The 19,998-nt window shown below is 35.4% G+C and overlaps 1 protein-coding gene across 6 annotated transcripts in view; it reads left to right on the top strand.

Moving 5' to 3' along the window:
• ARHGEF7 (Rho guanine nucleotide exchange factor 7) overlaps positions 1 to 19,998 on the top strand; it is a 242,324-nt gene that overhangs the window by 147,609 nt on the left and 74,717 nt on the right. For all 6 annotated transcript variants that reach the window (XM_004447006.5, XM_004447005.5, XM_058276418.2 and 3 more), the window contains one exon: positions 7,281 to 7,369. In XM_004447006.5, the coding sequence (XP_004447063.1) occupies positions 7,281 to 7,369 (89 nt within the window). The remainder of the gene's footprint in view (positions 1 to 7,280; positions 7,370 to 19,998) is intronic.

Raw genomic sequence — 19,998 nt, 5'->3', positions numbered from 1 at the left:
TGTGTGGCTTTCTGATTTTGAAATACGTTTTGTTTTTTGAAGAGTGTGTTTAACATAAGCATTGAAATTCGCATTCTAACTAATACTTTATTTTCTGAAAACAAAATTTTTGCTGAGCCCCAAATATGTAGAATCCTAACTGGCAATCATGTTAGTATCTTTTTCTTTAAATTGAGAGTTTCCCTTGTTTGCTAAAATTTGATTTGATTTACAGATTTTTTTTTTATTGAATAAACAAAAACTGAGGTCTGCTTCCAGGTGATATTTTTTGGGCTGCTTATTATCTCCAGATAAATTCTCAAGAATGCCCCTTTGATCTTTACCACTCCACTGGGAAATATTATAAATAAATGTTAATTGTTTGCCATCTTGTGGCTAGAGATGGAAGTGTTTATGTCAAGTGTCACTGCATATTTGTACTTTTAACCTGTATAACCTGTATGTAACTTTCTTCTTTCAAATAATGCCTCTCTGAAGACAGGTATCTTCCAAAATTCTATCTAAGGATTTTCCTAAGGCTCACTGGAAATGCATTGTATATTATTGCTATATATGTATAATTTAATGGAAGATATATAATGTCACTTAGCATCTTTATTCTATACAACTTTTGGACATATAAAACCCATGGATTCCTACTGCATTTTAGACACACAGATATAATAGAGAATTTCTTTTTTTTTTCTTCTTTTATTCCTCCCCTTTGATGGCTCCTTGTCTGTCTGCTCATTGTCTGCTCATCTTCTTTAAGAAGCACTGGGAACCAAACTTGGGACCTCCCATGTGGAAGGGAAGTAAGTGCCCAACCACTTGAGCCACTTCTATTCCCTGCTAAATGGGGCTTCTGCTGTTGGTGGTGTCTGCTGATTGTGGTGGGAACCAAACCTGGGACCTCCCTTGTAGAAGGCTGGCACTCAATTTCTTGAGCACATCTGCTTCCAGAGAATTTCTTCTTAAATTCAAAGGAGAAGGAAAGAGAAGCAGCCAGTCCATTTTGAGGAGTGGAATGATGATGGCTATTCCTAATTATTAAATAAAAATGGAAGTACTAAATAGTATGTGTTTGCATGATATTTTATGCTTGTGGTTAGTGAAATGAATACCATTAAAGACTAAACTGAATGGAATGAAAGCAAAATTAATGTTTTATGTGAATAAGTCCAATTTTGTGTATGAACATAAGCATTTACGAGGTTTCTTTTAGAAGATTATTTCTAATGCATTGGACTTTAGTTTCTTCCACTTCTAGATAGCTCATTTCCTGTTGTACAGTAAAGGCACTTCTTTGAAGTCTTATTTTAGGCTGGTTAGCTTGAGAAGATGAGTAATAATCTATACTTGGCAGTGATGTGAGAACTTAAAATGTGTCTGTCGTTTGCTGATCCACAGATCTTTAAAGTGCATTCATGCTTTCACTTCCTACATTTGTAACTTTTTTGTGTTTTTTGTTTGTTTGCAACATCAAAAAGCAATATATTAATACAATGCATGCTGTATTTTGGGTGCAGTTATTTAACTATGAAAGAACAGTGTTTGAGATAAATATAATCTGTATAGGGAAAAGGGAAAGACAGCATGGAACGTTTTCCTTTGAATCATTGCAAGAGTCTTATGCCCTACCCCTTATTTTGCTTTGGTATGACTTTGGTTTTGAGGTCTGTGGGTGCACATGTGTTTTGTGTTTCTGAAAGCACCTGGAGTAAAGCGGCATTAGAGGATGGGCGTTTCAGTATAAAAATGATCTCTTCCAGTTATAATTAATTTTCTTTTAATGTTGGGGGAGGGTATTAGCATAAAAGAAAAGAGGTAAGCTCCTGAGGCATGCATGGGAGAGGTAGCATAGGGATCTGAGCTCATCCAAATACCTATCTTACTGTGCACAGTAGGAGATATTCTTGAGTGTGGCGCTTCCCAGTGATAGTGATTAAATGCCCTCAATTTCAAGGTTGTATGCTGTAGATCCACTGACGCATAGTATATTGGGGTCAAGGCCATTAGTCTTCCAGTATTAGAGACATTCTTTAAAAAAAAGATTTACTTTTATTTATGTTAAAGTAGTATAAGCATGTGATATTGAAGCAAATGGGACAGACAGCTTATTTAATGAAAAGCAGAGGTCTTTACTCTTTCTATCCCTACCTTGACATTTTAAGAAAAAGATCAGAGTGTTTTCTCTTAAGAAATTGCCACTGAAAGAACTAGGAAGACATGCTTATATAACCAGACTATTGAAACCCAATAGAAAGGAGTATGAGTTCCAAGAAACTATGGTAGGAAAAGAAACTGCCATAAGAACATACGGATAAATCCTTATAGCCATTGATGATATAAAAGAATGAATGAAATTACCAATGTGGGAAATTTGTAAACAGGTTGACAACTTTAATATAGAATATAGGAAGAGGGAATTAAAGTTGAGTTGTTCTCAAGTCCTTTAATTGTTAGAAGGAAGAAAGCAATGATTTATTCTGCATTTTATTAAGTTAATTATACATATCACAAATCAAAGAGTAACTCCTAAAATAAACAGAATAGGAATATAAAACTTTTAACTTAGAAACAACTAGAAGGAGAAAAATAAGTAGTAACAAAAACTTATTACCCCTCAAAAAAGACAAAGAGTTAAAAAAACAAAAACATAAAACAACATAAAGTAGATGAGCCACATGGAATTGCCAACATCTGATTGGTTTTTACTCAAGCAGGGGAGAAAAGGGTGTTATATATATGTGGATTCCTCATACTATCATTCTTTCTGTAGCTTTGATATGTCATTCAGTATCTAGTTGTGGATTTTTATTTTGCTCAGGGCTTTTGTACTTTAGACCAAGGTCTCAAGTTTTCTTCATTTCTAGAAAATATCTTTATTGCTTCTTGTCCATTCCCTTTATTTACTTCTGAAAATCCCTTTAGATTTCTTACTTTTGCCCTCTGTAGTTTTTAACCTATTTTCTTATTTTTTATTTGTTTGTATCACTAGGCTACCTTCATTTTGAGTACGTTTTCAAATCTATCATTTTACCAATTCTTCTCCTCACCTATGATACTAACCTGTCTATTGGGACTTATATTTTAGTAACCAGATTAATTTGTTTCTAGGTCTGTTTCATTCTTTTTCAGATGTTTTTCATTTTCATGGTATCTTTTTTATGATACCAATGTCTTATTTTTTCAGTCATTTTCAGCATACTTACTATATAATCTCTTAAATTATTTTATTTCTAGTTCTCCAATACTAATTAGCTTATATGTTATACCTAATTACATTCCCTTCTCTTGATTTCATGTGACTTGTAACTTTTTATTATTGGCTCATCTTTGATAGTTATTCCATGAAGTGCCTTTATACCCTAGTTGTGGAATTATTCCTATAGCAAGGAGTAACATTTGATTCCTTAGGGGCTGTGTATTAATCAGACTTCTCTAGGGAAACATAATCAACAGGAGATATCTGTCAATAGTATGAGATTTTCTAAGAGTCTTTTATGTGACCGTGGGGATACACAAGTCCACGTTTCGCAGGCAGACTGCAAACCAGGGGATCCGGTGAAAGTCCATTGAAGGCCCTTGATGAGCTTCCAGGAGACATAGACTGTCCAAAGAGGATCTGGGAAGTTCTCTGTGAATGCTGAAATCACTTCCCCTTTTAAGGCATTCAGCTGATTGGATAAAGCGTCACTCATTGCTGACAGCAGTCTCCCCTGATTGATGTAAATGTAATCAGCTATCTACATAGTAAAGCCACTGGTGACTAAAGTCCATAAATGTCCTTGTCTTACAATTAGCCCAGTGCCTTGCTTGACCAAACAACTGGGCACAATTACCTGGCTGAGTTTATACATTAGTCTAACCATCACAGGCTCCAAGAGATTTTTCTTGCCCTAGATAAATTTTGGTGGTTCTGCTAGAGGATAGTATAAATTTGTGTCATACACCTCTGCAGGGTATAGGCTTAGGGTTTTGATTTCTTATAGGCTACTACATCCTTTCACCCACATCCCTGAGTAGATAGCAGATTTCCTTGTTGGAGCAGTGGATAGAAAGTGTCTAGCCTTGACAGTCACCAAGAAACTCAGTTTTATTTTCCCAGGGTCAGACTGTGACTGTGCCTTCTCCCTGATTAGTTATAATCCCAACCCTGGTGGCCTGAATGCAAGTCTACTTCCTGTCCCCACATATCCTATCCTAGTTATTTGGAGGTTTTTGTGTTCCCTCTTTATTTTTGGCACCTAAGAGTCTCCTCCCCCTTCTTTTTTTTCTTTTGCACATGTTTATACTTAAATTTTGTTGTTTTTAGCATTTTTTGAGTTTATTGCAAGAAAAGGAAGACTCACTGCATCAATCTGTCTCTAGAAAATAGCGCTAAGTTACATCCTATTTCCCCATATCTCAACAAAAATTAATTTTATTACTTTTTAGCTGTCAGATGTATTTTAAAAAATGGCATCTCTATATTTTAATTTGCTTTTAGGATACTAGAAAGATTGACTAGTTTTAAATATAGTCCCCAGTTGTGTGAATTATCCTGTTACGATTGGCCATAACTTTTCCTCTGTTATATTAATATTTTAGTGCAATTTTTTGGGGTTGAAAACTATTAGAAGGCTCCCTCAGGCTGCATGCTGCATAGGTATTCCTGCTGATAAACCAGAGAAACACCTCTGCCACTACTGTGTCCAGTCTGTTTATGATGCATTATTCTTGACACTACTGTTCTCATACAAATGAGACAATAGCCTTCTAATGTTTTAAATCTGGAGGTTTATTTAGTGAAAGACTGCTGTAGCTTTTTACATTAGGAATCACATAGTGTAACCTAAGTAAGGTCTTGGCTCAAGGTCTTATAGTCAGGGTATAGAATTTTGGTACACCTTCCTATCCTTAATGCTTCCTGATTCTCCTCTTCCAGAGATCTCTTGGTAAGGGATCTACCTCAAATGTTGAGTGAAAGTTATACTTTCTTGCTAAAGGGATGTTGCAGTTGGCCACACTCTAAGCAGGCACTGCTCAATGGAAGGGGTTTGTGACCTTAGACCCCTCCTGTTCAGACGTAATACAAGGTGTGCTGGAGAATGTATTCATGAGACCTCCCATCTGTAACTTCCATTTAATAGCTGGCAAAATTATTATGAACTCTAATGGAGTAAAGACATTGTTTAGGCTTAACCCTTATTTGTCTAGGTTTCTTCTGCCCATCCCTTTTGTTTTGTATGTTAGTACTCTGAAATTTTTTCTTTTGATAAAACATTTTCCTTGTAATTCTCATAGTAAATTAAAATTTATGAACTATGATGTTGACTTGTGAGGTGTCTTAGGTTTAAGTAAAACAGCACAACTGGAAAATGAATTTTCAAATAATTTAAAACAGATTCAAGGTTATTTTTATAAAGTTAATTTCGCCTATGTGCAAGCTGCCTATGTGTGTTGTCTTTCATAATGCTGTTTATGATTTTAATGGTTGTAATTTAGGCTTAAAACATCTACCCTTTACTGTTACTTTTTATCTGTCCTCTGAATTCCTGCGTTTAAAGATGAAAACACATTATTTTTCTTATGATAATGACATTGCATAGTTTTTTCTTCTATGGCTAAATTTTCAACTGCAGATAAGAAATTGGAAAGCAAGCAGGTGTGTTAGAGTGAATAGATTGTTTTTTCCTCCTTGTGTTTTTGTCATTTAGAAGTAATTCATTTCCCATGAGATTCTTTTTTCCATCCTGTAGGCAGAGAGAATTCAATTAGGAATAAAACTTTCTGTTTTCTTTATTTTCTTCTTTATTTTCTATCATTTGGAGAAATGATAGAAATGAAGGAATATTTTATTTAACTATATTTGAGTGTTAAAGATGTTGAGATTTGCTTTGGGCATTTTGAATTTCTGTTGATGAGAGGATAGTGAGATATTGTGCAAGCAGTAGGAATTAGAGAACTGAAGCCTGAGAGTGTTGGTATTGAATAGTCTGTTTCGGGAAGTACCACTTAAAGCTGCTAGACTATGAAATTGCTGATGGAGAAAGTGTGGGGAGAGAAGAGAGGAGGACCAAAGAGAGATTCTTGATAGGTGTTTGCAAAGTGCCTCTTAGCTTCTTTCCACTTAGCGTACCAGAGGGACATGATGCATTCTGTTTCAATAACAATGATTCACGATAGCAGGAATTCTTGCCAGTGGAGGGTAGGGAGGTGAGGGTAGGAGATGATGGAGGTGGTAGTGGTAGTGGTACCAGTGTTGGGAAGAGCTAATTCCTCTAGGAAGTGCTTATCAGTACTTTGTAGGAAAGAATATGGAAAAAATCTTTCTACTCCCTTCCTTGCCACCAACCTGCCAGCCCCAATTTGATTCCCCATCTCTGTGACCTTGGAGAACCAATGATGATGCACAAATGAGAGAGCTATGTCATTGGTTAGTATTTCTTCAGTGCTTATTATGCTGAATAAATATTTGTTGAATAGGTATGGAATAAAAACAGTTAATATTTAAATACTAGAATCCTTGTAGTGTTCATTGTTTTAATTATTATGCCTGGTTTGTAGATTCTAAAGGGGGCGATGTGTTTTATGAGTAGGAGTAGATGGCTTCTAGAGATCTGGTACTCCCTTGACTGTATACAAGGCCATATATAATTTGCTTCCTTCTTTTGAAAATTGCTTATTTATCTACCTCTAGTAATTTTTTTACTGTATTCATTCCATGTGGCAAGATTTTCTTGTGTTTGCTCCTGCTTGGGGTGTCTTTCCTTCTTCTTCATGAATGATGATTACTTCAAGCATCGAGCTAGGTCCTATTTTAGAAAGACTTTGACATTCTGAGTATTTTGAATTCCTATAACATAGTCTAAAACTGTGGGTCTTGATATTTTAATATTTGTTACATATATACTAACATTTTCTCTAATTCTATTTGAGTAATATTTTATAGTTACTATGCTTTTAAGCTATATGTGTAGTTAAACTGTTCTTTCTTTTGGTGGTAATAATGTAACATAATGTCTCTCAGACATTTTCAGCCCTAAATTTGGGAGATTGGAGTGAGTAATGAGTGAGCTAGCATCTCTCTTTACTTTAATAATTTGAGAATAAGAAAGAGATGTGAGACTTCATAGTATCTCTCTTAGCTGTGAAGAGGCCTTTTATATGGCTTTACTTTTTGGTTTGTTGTTTCATTTGAGGTTGCTGGATGAGTAGACTTGGACATGTGAAATGGCAGTGTATTTTATCATGTTCTCCTGAGTTGCTTGATCTCTAGTATTGGTCAATAAAATTACATAACATTTTTCTTTCAGAAAAGCCTGTTTCTCCCAAATCAGGAACACTGAAGAGCCCTCCCAAAGGATTTGATACAACTGCAATTAACAAAAGCTATTATAATGTGGTGAGTAATCTGAAAACATTTTAAAAAACAGTTTTGGTTTTTCAATGTCTCCAGAATTCAGTAATGTAGAATATAAGTAAACTATGTAGATTATGAAGAAGAAAATACAAATCACCCATTATATGCCATGCAGAAATAACCATTTTTAATGTTTTGGTATATTTTCTTTAAATCTCCATATTTTTATATATCTACATTTTTGTTTAACTATTATATGTATGGAATGTACTCTGCTCTTGTCATATAACATATTATTGTGATTATTTCCCTATAACAGGGTTTCAGTAATGAAATTTTTAAAAGTGCAGAACATGATTTAAAAATGTATACATATCAAATGCCATTATGTTAGGAAAATACCTTAGTGTTTCGAGTAGATTGTAAGTATTTTAGATCAATAGTTTCTAGTTTTATTTTATATTTTAAAATAGTCTTTTTCTGGGTTGATATGTGTGTGTGTGTGTGTATCAGATGGCATGAAATTAGAGGAGAGGGTATGGACATTTTGCATCTTAAAGACAAGGGTTTCAGGATCCCAGAACTTACTGCATTTTAAAACTTAATACAGGGAAATGTCTGTTGCTCAAGCAATTGAGCTCCCTTTGCCATATGGAGGACCACTTGGTACAAAAAGAAAAAATAGATCCCAGACCTGTGCGGCAAGGCGCAGGCCCCTGTGCGGTAAGGCGCAGGCCCCTGCGCGGCAAAGCAATGCACCAAAAAGATGATGATGCAACCAGATAGGGAAAAAAAAACCTTAATAGAAAAAGTTCGTGATCTTAAAATAATCTGCAGTATTAAATCTATATAATCTAAACCCTTTGGCCCTAACCAATTGCATATGCTACTAATAAAAAATAATATTTGTTATTTGATTAAATTTTAAATTGTATCTGTTCAGTATAATAAATCAGCAAAGGAAAAAAAATTTCTGGGGCATTCTAGAGCATTTATGTATTTTGAATTCTGTGGAAAGTACATTTATTTAGTTATTTCTCCCCCATCTGCTATCTGTTTTATTTTCATGGTCAGGGGTTATGAATCTGAATTCATGAAACCTTTTTGAGTTTTTGAAGGGAAATAACAACTGATTAATTCTTATTTTTTGCAGCAGCCCCTTTGTCATGAATGTTTCATTTTCTGTATTTAGAATAAAAAATACTGAAAAATTGTGACAAACTTGAGTGTGAGTCAGTTCTACCACATTGATTTATTGCCACAGGCTTTGCTATGGGTCTGTATATTCAGTTTTTTCCTAAGCATTTATATTCATTTTCCCCGGTCTCTTACTACATAACATTTGGCCTTGAGGAAGAGTCAATAAATTATTCAATTGTTCCATCATTCAACAGATATTTATTGGATGTCTGTTCTGTGCCATACGCTATTATTGGGGATACAGCAGTGAATTTTCAGTTAACTATAGTCCGTAGCTTACATTAGGGTTCAGTATGTTATACAGTCCTGTTTTGTTTTGTTGGGTTTTTAAACATTTTTTCTAGTAACATAGAAACAACCTGAAATTTCCCCTTTAATCATGTTCAAGTATATAATTCAGTGGTGTAAAGTACATTCAGAATGTTGTACTAAAATCACCACCATCCTTTAGTGCCTGGCTGATTTCATTGAACATGTCTTCAGGATTCATCCATGCTGTCAAGTGTACCAGAACTTCATTCCTTTTTATGACTAATATTTCATTGTATGTTTATGCCAGATTTTGTCTGTCCATTCTTCTGTTGGTAGACATTTGAGTTGCTTTCATCTTTTGGCAATGGGGAATAATGCCACAATGAACATTGGTGTGCAAATATCTGTTCCAGTATCTTATTTCAATTCTTTTGGGTATACACCTAGAAGTGGGATTGCTGGGTCATATGGTAATTCTATATTAATTTTCTGAGGAAACACCAAAATGTTTTACATAACAGCTGAACCATTTTACATTCCCACCAACAATAAATTAGTATTTCTGTTTATCTACATCCTTGCCAGCACTTGATGTTTTCTGTTCTTTTTAATAGTAGCTGTTCTGTTGCATGTGAAATGGTATCTGTTGTGGTTTTGATTTGTATTTCCCTAATAGCTAATGATATTGAACATCTTTTCATGTGCTTATTGGCCATTTGTGTATTTTCTTTGAAGAAATGTCAAGTTTTTGCCCGTTTAAAAATTCTGTTATTTGTATTCTTGTTGAGTTGTAGGTTTTCTTTATATATTCTGGATATTAAACCCTTATTGGGTATGTGGTTTCCAAATATTTTCTCCCATTTTGTAGATTGTCTCTTTTATTTCTTGATGAAGTCCTTTAACATGCAAAAGTTTTAATTTTGATAACGTCCCATTCATCCGTTTTTGTTACTGTGGTTTTCATGTAAAGTCTACACCAAAAGTCCTAACACAAGGTTCTGAAGAACTTTCCTTATCTTTTCCTCTAGGAGGTTTATAGTGTTGGTTCTTTATATGTAGATCTTTGTTCCATTTTTTGAGTTTAAATTTTTGTATATCCCATGAGATCGTGGTCTGGCATTATTCCCATACATATGGATATCCAGTTTTTCCAGCACGAATTGTTGACAAGATTATTCTTTTCCCATTGGTGGACTTGGCACCCTTGTCAAAAATCAGTTAGCCATAGATATGAAGGTTTATTTTTGAACTCTTAAATTTGATTCCATTGGTATATATGTCTGTGCTCATGCCAGTGTCATGTTCTTTTGATTACTGTAGCTTTATAATACGTTTAAAAAGCAGAAAGTGTGACTACTCCAACTTTATTCTTCTTTTTCAAGACAGCTTTGTCTGTATGGAATCCCTGATCTTCCATGTAAATTTATCGATTGTCTTTTTCGTTTTTGCAAAGAAGACTGTTGAAATTTTGTTCAGGATTGGGTTAAATCTGTAAATTGTTTTGAGTAGAATTGACATCTTTTTTTTTTTTTAATAGAGAATTAGTTCAGAGGCATTTCCAACGTTTAATTTAAAAAAATATATATATTTATTAATTACCCCCTTTCACCTCCCCCTCCCCACCATACTGTTTTTGCTATCTGTATCCATTCACTGTGTGATGTTCTCTTTTGGTCTTCTCTTCTCATTTTTTCTCCTCTCGGATTCACCAGGATTCCATCCTGGGAACCTCTGATATGGAGAGTTTCCCTGTTAGCTGTGCCACCTTAGTTCCTGGTTTTTGCTGTGCTTCACCTTGATTCTCCCCTTCATCTCTCTTTTGTTTTATCATCATTTTGCTGTGTGACTCACTTGCACAGGCACTGGCTTACTGCGCAGGCACACGACTCACCCACGTGGGCACTGGCTCGTCATGCAGACATGCTTTCTCTTCTTCTTTTTCACCAGGAGGCCCAGGGGTGAAACCCAGGTCCTCCCATATGGTAGGCGGAAGCCCTATTGAGCCACGTCTACTTCCCAGAATTGACATCTTAATGATATTTAGTTTTCTAATCCTTGAACATGGAATGTCTTCCCATTAATTTAGTTCTTCTTTGATTTTAGGAAAGTTCTGTAGTTTTCCATGTGTAAGTCCTTAACATCCTCGGTTAAATCTATTTGTTGATGTTTGATTCTTTTAGAAGCTGTTGTAAATGGAATTTTAAAAAATTTCCTCCTCAGTTTGCTCATTACTATAATATGGAAACACTCCTCACTTTTGCATATTGAATTTGTACCACATCATTTCCTGAATTTATTAGCTCTGGTAGCTATTTGGCACATTTTTGGTTTTTGTTTTTGTTTTGTTTTGTTTTGTTTTTTTTTTTGGACTTACTTTATAGAGGATCATGTCATCTACAAATAATGAAAAGTTTACTTCTTCCTTTCCAATTTGGATGTCTTTTATTTCTCCTTCTTGCCTAACTGCTCTGGCTACAACTTCCAATACAATGTTAAATAGCAGTGGTGACAGTGGGCATCCTTGTCTTGTTCCATATCATAGAGGGAAAGCTTTCACTCTTTCACCGTTGAGTATGATATTAGCTGTGTGTTTTCATATATGCCCCTTATCAAGGTGAGAAAGTTTCCTTCTCTTGTGTTTTTCATCAAGACAAGGTGCTTGATATTTTCAAATGCCTTTTCTGCTCTAGTCCTTGTTATTTCTTACTTTCTGCTTGCTTTACTGTTGGCTGTTCTTTTTCTGGTTCCTCCAGGTGTCCAGTTAGGTATTTGATTTTCAGCTCTTTCTTCTTTTCTGGGTATGCATATAGGGCTATAAATTTCCCTCTCAGGATTGCATTCACTGTGTGTCATAGATTTTGATATGTTGTGTTCTCCTTTTCATTCATCTCCAGATATTTATTGATTTGCCTTATAATTTCTTCTGTGACTCATTGATTTTTTTTAAAGTGCATTATCTAATGTCTTTATGTTTGTGGATTTTCCAGTTCTCTGCCTGTTATTGATTTCCACCTTCATTCCATTATGGTCAGAGAAGATGCTTTGTATAGTTAAAATCTTCATAAATTAATTGAGAATTGTTTTGTGACTCAGCGTGTGGTTTATCTTGGAGAGCATTCCATATATACTTGAAAAGAATGTATCTAATATTGCTGTTTTCGGATATATTGTTCTGTATTTTCTGATGTGTGTATCATATATTTTGTGGCACTGTGGTAAGGTGCATAAATATTTATGATTGTTATCTCTTATTGTTGGATTAACTCTTGTCTTAATACATTATGTCCATCTAGTCTCTACAGCAGCTTTTAAAGTCTATTTTGTCCCATATAATATAGCTACCCCAGCCCCTTTTTATTTATTATTTGTAATAAATCTTTTTCCATCCTTTCACTTTCAATCTATTTGCATCTTTGGGTCTACGGTGACTCTGTCATAAACTATATGCTTGGATCATGCTTTTTTATCCATACTGTCCATTTGTATCTTTTGATTGGGGAGTTTAATCCATTAACATTCCTGTAAAGGAAGTACTTAATAATACTTAAGTAATTTTGTCCTTTGGTTTTATATATCATTATCTTTCTCTCTTCTCTCTTTCATTGCAAGTTCCGTTTCTGTTTAGTTGATCTTTTGTGATGTATCTGACTGATCCTTTCTTATCTCTGTATATTTTAAAAATACTTTGTTTGCATTTCCCTTAGGATTTGTATTATACAGCTTACATCCATAACCTACTAATTTGAAAAGATAACCAACTTAGCTTCAGTAGTGTACATGTTCTTTGCTACCATATCCTTCTGTTGCCCCTCTTTATGCTTTTTTTTGTCCACATTGTCTCTTTATATTTCCATGCCCATAATCAGGAAGTATGCCTTTCTCTGTTCAACTGTATTATACTCTTAAAGGTGAGGTAACAAGCATGCTACCATCGTTGGGCAGGCCCAGCACGTTGAGATGAGGCCTCGTCTCCTGCTGGGTGAGTGCTTGGCGTGGGTAGATTGTCGCCCCCCTGCTACTCTTGCCCGTAATGGCTGCCTCCTCTATCTCCACCCAGCATCCGGTCTCCATCGGGGCCGCCCTAGGGTAATCGGCCTGCCTCTCCCCCGCCTCACCAGAACCCAACCCACAACTTCCCCTTATCTTCTGCCCCAGCCCCCATATACCCCCCGCCAGAATGATAACCTCACCTCTGCCCCTTTACCTAGCAACAGCCTCCAACAACCAATCGGAGGTCGCCTTCAGCTTAAGCCAATCCACACCCCACACGTCGCCCCTTACCCTCATACCTCACCCCCAACTGTCCCCCAGCCAATTAGCGGCCTCCCCTCACATACATTGCCTTATTTGGCTTAGCCTTGCTACCGCCAGCACCCTAGCCTATATAAACGCTTGTCTTCCTCAATAAAGCAGACGCGTTGCCACCACTCTCCGTCTCCGCAGCATTCTTCGCGCTGCTGTGCGTCCGCCCTTGACACCGCCCGCTGTCCACCGTGCGCCCTCAAAAGGAATTAAAGAGTAGTGTTGTATATTGAAGAAACAGTACTGTTGGATTTTGCATTTACTCATTTAGTTACCCTTACTGATAATCTTCATTTCTTCAAGCCAGTCTCTCATTTCCTTTCAACCTGCAGAACTCCCTTTAGTAATCCTTGTAGGGCAGGTTTTTTGTCAATGAACACTCTCAGTTTCTGTTTATCTGTGAATATTTTAAACTCTCCCTTATTTTTGAAGTACAGTTTTGCTGGATAAAGAAGTTTTGGCTGGCACCTTTTCTCTTACATTGCCTTAAATATATCATACCATTGCCTTCTCACCTCCATGGTTTTGATGAGAAATTGGCACTTAGTCTTTTTTTTTTTCTTTTTTGGGTACCTGGGGTCGGGGATTGAACCTAGAACCTCGAGGGTATGTGAGAAACTGGTGCTAAGCTACTGAGCCACAGTGGCTTCCCTGGGTTGGTATTTTAGTTTATTATGATGGCTGTTTTTTCAAGAGGCACCAGGAGCCAAGCCTGGGACTGTATGCAACTGCTTGAGGGACATCCATTCCCAGGCACTTAGTCTTATTGAGGATGCCTTGTATGTGAAAAATTGATTTTCTTTCTGCTTTCAGAATTCTCTCTTTAGCTTTGACATTTGACATTGTGATTAGTAGGTGTCTTGGATTAGGTTTATTGGGGTTTATTCCATTCGGAGTACGTTGCATTTCTTGGACATGTATGTTTATGTCTTTCATAAGAGTTGGGGAATGTTCAATCATTATTTCCTCAACAATCTTTTACTTCTTGTCTTCTTCTGAGATACCTTATGCATATGTTTTATGCTTCACAGTGTCATTTAATCCCTGAGACACTGCTCATTTTTTCTTTTCTTTTCTCTTTTCTTTTTAATGTGTGATTTTGATTGTCCTGTCTTCTAGTTCACAGATTCTATCTTCTAACTGTCCAAATCTGATGTTGCATGCCTCTAGTATATTTATAATTTCATTATTGTGGCTTTCATCCCCATAATTTGTTGTCCTGTTGTCTTTCTCTTTTGTTGGGTGGTGTTATTGTGTTTCTTTTTAAACTTTCAGAATCTCCTTTATGCTTATACATTGTCTTCTTAATATTGTTTAGTTCTATATCCATATTTTCCTTCATCTCCTTGAATTAAGAGATTCATTTGAATTTCTTTGATTAGTTTTCCAAATTCTCTGTCTCCTCTGAAGTTTTAATTTGTTCCCTGGACTGAGCCATATCTTCCTTGTATGGCTTGTAATTTTTGTTCATGTCTAGGCATCTTTTTTTTTTTAACAAATAATTTTATTGATACCTATTAATAAAGCATACAGTTAATCCAATGTATACAATCAGTGGTATTTGCTATAATCACATAATTGTGCATTCATCACTTCAGTCATTATTAGAACATTTTGATTATTGCAATAATAATAAACAGACAAAATTCCTCACCTCTCAACCTCTCTGTGCTTCCTCCACTGTATGTATATGCTGTTTCAAAGGGTATAATGACTGGCTTTCGTAAAATCACAATGTTGTACATTCATCACCCAAAAATTTTAGAAAAATTTCATTACTCCAAAAAGAAAGACACCACACTCCTTAGCATTCATTCCTCAGATGTTGTATTAGTCAGGGTTCTCTAGGGAACCAGAATCAACAGGAGATATCTGTCAGTAGTATACGATTTTCTAAGAGTTCTCTCTTGTGACCGTGGGGATACACAAGTCCAGGTTCTGCAGGTAGACTGCAAACCAGGGGCTCCGATGAAAAGCCAGTGAACGTCCTTAATGAGTTTCCAGTAGACATTGGCTGTCCAAAGAGGAGCTGAATGCTGAAATCACTTCCCCTTTTAAGGCATTCAACTGATTGGATACCACATCACTCATTGCTGACAGCAGTCTCCCTGATTGATGTAAATGTAATCAACTAAATATGTAGTAAAGCTACTCGTGACTAAAGTCCTTGTATTACAGTTAGCCCAGTGCTTGCATGACCAAACAACTGGGCACAAGTACCTGGCCAAGTTGACACATTAGCCTAACCATCACAGACCTACATAACCACTAATCTTCTTTCATCTTTATAAATAGATTTATATTTACATTTTATATAAGTGGATTCATACAATATGTAGTACTCTGTGTCTGGTCTCCTTCAATTATTAAAAATTTTTTTTGTCCGATACTGACATTTTGTACTGTTGTTCAGCTTCAAAGAAAACAGTCTTATTTATGCAATTTTACCCATATTCATAATATATTTATATTTCACATAATATATTTAGTTCATAATAGGGCAATCATACAGTATTTGTCCTTTTGTGTCTGGCTTGCTTCACTCAACATAATGTCCTCCAGGTTCATTCATATTGTCATATGCTTCACGACTTTGTTTCTTCTTATTCCTGCATAATATTCCATCATGTGTATACTCCACAATTTGTTTATCCACTTATCAGTTGATGAACACTTTGATTGTTTGATATGTTAACCTCTGAAGGTCAGTTTGTCCCTCTTGTCTAGGGTGTTATTTTTTATTTGCTTTGTGATAAAACTCCTTTGATGCTTGGTCCAACTTATTTTGGACCTTCAGAGTAGCCCATGTTTAACTGTTCAGATTTTCTCGCCTCTTCATCAGTGGTTACATTGTCAATAGAGCGACTGTCAGCTGGCTTCCTCCTATTTTTCACTCACAGACTGTGTAAGCACTAAGGTAGCAAATGAGACCATGTGAATGGTGAAGTCCACATTTCATAGTGCATACCTCAAACTGGGAACTCCAATGGCAATTTTTGATTAATTCCCCAGCAGAACCTGACTGTAGAGGTGGTAATTCTCTCTTCTCCTCCTACCATTTTTTAGAGCTGCATTTTTTTGATAGTGTACTCACCAAGTTAGTGCAATACTTTGTCTTTTTCCAGAGTTCAGAAGAAGGTGGCTCTGCTACTTTCACTAGTTGTAGTGTTAAAAGATTTTAATGCTATCTTTAATGGTATCTTGACCCATCTTACACTGCTCTCTTTGTCGTCTGGGACCTATAATAGTTGCTTTAAAGTCTTTGTGTGCAACATCTGGGCCCCCTCACATAAGTCTTTGACAGCTGTCCCTTTCTTCTGACCCCTCCCTCTCTTGGGGATCTGTCGTCATTGCTGGTTTTCAGTTTGCTTTTTGTTTTTTCAGTAACTTACCCCAGAGTGTGTGGCTGTTATTGCTCTAGTTTGAAATTTTTAAGATTCTTGTGTTTTGTTTTTTTTTCCCCCACCCTACTTCTTAAAATTCTCATCGATGGCAACATAGTTTTTATATTCAGTCAAAAATTGATCAAACATTGTGCTTACGCTTTTGTTTTAGTTTCCTATGCTGCTGGAAATAGATACTATGAATTGGGTTGGCTTAAAACATGGGAGTTTATTAACTTACAGTTTGATGCTCAGAAAATATCCATATATAGGCATCTTTATGGCTATGCTTTCTTCCTGAAGACTGGCTGCCAGTGAACCTTGGCTCCTCCACCAAATCTCAAGATACATGGTAGCGTTTGCTGGTCTCTCCCTTCTCTTCCAGGTTTCTTTTCTTTCTTTCAGCTTCTTACTTCCATGGCTTCTGTCTTTTTCTGAATTTCTTATAAAGGCCTCCAGTAATAGTATTAAGATCCATCCTGAATGAGGTCGCCTCATCAAAGGTCCTGCTTACAATGAGTTCACACCCACTGGAATGGATTAAATTTAAGAACATGGTTTTTCTGGGGTGCATACAGTTGCAAACCACCACAACCTTTAATCGATTCAATTTCTTGTGGTTGGAAATGCATTTAAAGCAGGAAAAGACTTTTTAAAATGTAAACTCAATGGATTAAATCATAAAGTAAAAAATTAAGTGATTAAACTGTATAAAAGCTTACTAAATTCTTTGCCTTCAAATAATATAAGCCAAATTACAGACTTAACTGAAATGTTATTTGTAACAAATACAGTAATTCAAACTTACCCTTAATATCTAAAGTACTTCTTAAGACAAATGCATAAATAGATAAATGGGAAAGGAAAGGGTTATGAGCAATTTATTAAAGCAGTAAATCCTCATAGCTCTGAAATAAAAGTTAATTTCATCATAAAAACATGATAGTAATATTTCACACATCTAGTAAGCAGAGATTTAGAGAGCGCACTTTACATTCTTGTAATGGTGGAAATGTAAATCCATAAGATTTCTGAAAAGCAATATGGCAGGTATGTATAGAATACACCCTAAACAAATAATCTCAAATATATTCAAAGGTGTTTGTGCAAAGATGTGTTCATAGATTATTTATTGTAATAATAATAATTGTAAGCAGCCTAAATATACAGAACTATAAGAATGGTTTAGTAACCATATATAATTATTAAAAATGCATGTGAGGCTTTTAAAGATAATATAAAAAAATGTTTTCATGTTAACTGCAGTAAGAAGAATATAAAATTATATAAATAATTGATCTTTTTCTGTAAAAAAGTTGGCATAAAAATAGATATTGTGTCAGTATGGGGTTTTTTTGAGTGGCAGAATTATGATGGATTTATTTTCTTCTTTTTCTAGATTAAAAATAATGCCCTTGGTGTTCTTGTTTGTTTCTTTCTTATTTGGAAAAAAAAGAAATCTTTAGCTGTTTTAGCTTCTTAAGAATGTAAATGACTGTGATTTTGGAGGATTATTTTGACATCAGAGGCCAGCATGTATTGGAGGTGGAAACATAGAAGACATAAGAGATCAGTTAGGAAGCTGTTATACAATATGGGCATCAGGCTTTGGGTCTCAGCCTAGGAGGGTGACAATGGGAGGAAGAAAACAATGAAAGAGGTTTTAAATAATTGATTAGTGTCTGTAATAAACCCATCCCCCATTCTTACCTGTATTTTCTCAGGTACATACTCTTTTAAATCAGTCTGTTTGCAGTGTCTTAGGTAAAGGAATCATTGTGATGCCCTTATTTTAGGTAGTACACCTAGGAACGAAGTGTCTTGGTATAGTGGAAGGAGTATAAGCTTTGTATTTAGTCCTGTCCATGCTGCTTCTTACCTCTGTGGCTTTGAGGTAAGCCCAGCTAGGCTGCATGAGCCACAGTTACTTCATTTGTAAAATAAATATAATAATGCCTGCCTTGTAGTATTGTTGCGAGGGTTAGCAGATTAAAGTGCCTGGCAAAATGCTTGGCCCTTAAGAGGTAGTTATTCTGATAATTATTGGGATGAGTATTTTGGAGCATTTAAAAAGTCTAATGTGTCATTGAAGCTACCATTCCATTCTTTTTGCAAACAGGCATCCAGTAGCTTTTGAGGATTACCTGTGGAATCTGTATTCAGGGATGACGTAATATAATTAAAGGAAACATGTTTGTGACATATTTGGGCAAAATAGATTTCAACAATGAAAGAACATTAATTATACCCACAGGATGATAATAGGTATCTTTCCTGATAGAGATCAGAGAAAGGGCTTTTATTGTAGAAACTGGATGCCCAGCCCTAAAGAGAATGAAAGAACTTTTAAAAACCTCTTTCAGGGTATAAGGAGTTTTCTCATTTATCACTTGAGAAAGAGGTGTCTTAAGTTTGCTGACCTCAGAACATGTAGGTCCTTAATGACCATGCATGTTCAATGATAAACTATGATATTTTCCAAGTTTTCTTGAACACTCTCACTTTGATTGAGTTCATTATATCAATTATCTTTTATGTATTTTAAAGTAAATATTTCCCTTTCCATTCATGGTGAATGTCATGAAAAAGAAGCCTTTGCCATTGTAATATTGTAAATATAACATTAGGTAGTAATCACTAGTTTTCGTATGGAAATGTAAAGAAATAGACATGAAGCTTTAATAAAATGTCATAGCAAACTTCCATATGCTCCAGAGAAATATTGGACCTATATTTTCTTCTCTGCTTTTTCATTTAACCAGAAACCTAAATGCTAGCCCATGAAAGAAAAACTCAGAATCTGATTCTCTGGTATCCTTTTCAGGACATCTTTTGTTTTTATAGATCTACACTAATCCTAAACTCTAACTTCTCTTCATCATATCTCTTACTTTCATTTACTTTTCTCTACCTTAACCAAGATTATTTTCAAATCTTGTGACATGTGATGTGTCTGCCTAGGGACTTATAAATGGGTAAGCTTAATTATCTAAATACCTTGAGACTTATAGAGGTGCCCCCAGCTTTATTCCTTTGTGGTTCCCCTAGGCAGCTCTCTCTCTCCTTTCTTTATATTCCACCCACATTTTATAAGGATCATAATTTGCCTGCTGACTTCTTGTGACATTCTTTTCCCACTGCTTATTTTTTATATACAGTTTCCTTATTTTATATAGTTTAATTATGTAGATTAAGGGTTTTAGTCGGTAAGAGCCTGGAATAGAATGGGAGCTAAATCTATATTGAATGAATGAAGGAGTAATTGAGTTGTCTAATTGTGGAAAAGGCTGTCTTGTGAAATAATTCTATTGAAGCCATTGAATAAGAAGCTCTAAATAGGATTCCACCTTTGGCATTAGAAAGTTGTAGTAGGTGGTGTCTAAGCCACCTATTAATACCCCTTGTGAATCCCCAAATTTAGAATTACAATAATTAATTTATTTGAAAAGACACAATAATATAAACAGAAACATTTATATGACCCCTCCAAGAGATTAACAAAGTACATTAAATCAATAATTGTAAGTTGATGAT

This window comes from Dasypus novemcinctus, chromosome 15 (assembly GCF_030445035.2).
Source record: "Dasypus novemcinctus isolate mDasNov1 chromosome 15, mDasNov1.1.hap2, whole genome shotgun sequence".
Classification (NCBI taxonomy): Eukaryota; Metazoa; Chordata; class Mammalia; order Cingulata; family Dasypodidae; genus Dasypus; species Dasypus novemcinctus.
Note: the sequence above shows the minus strand (reverse complement) of the source record. Positions and strands in the feature narration are given on the sequence as shown.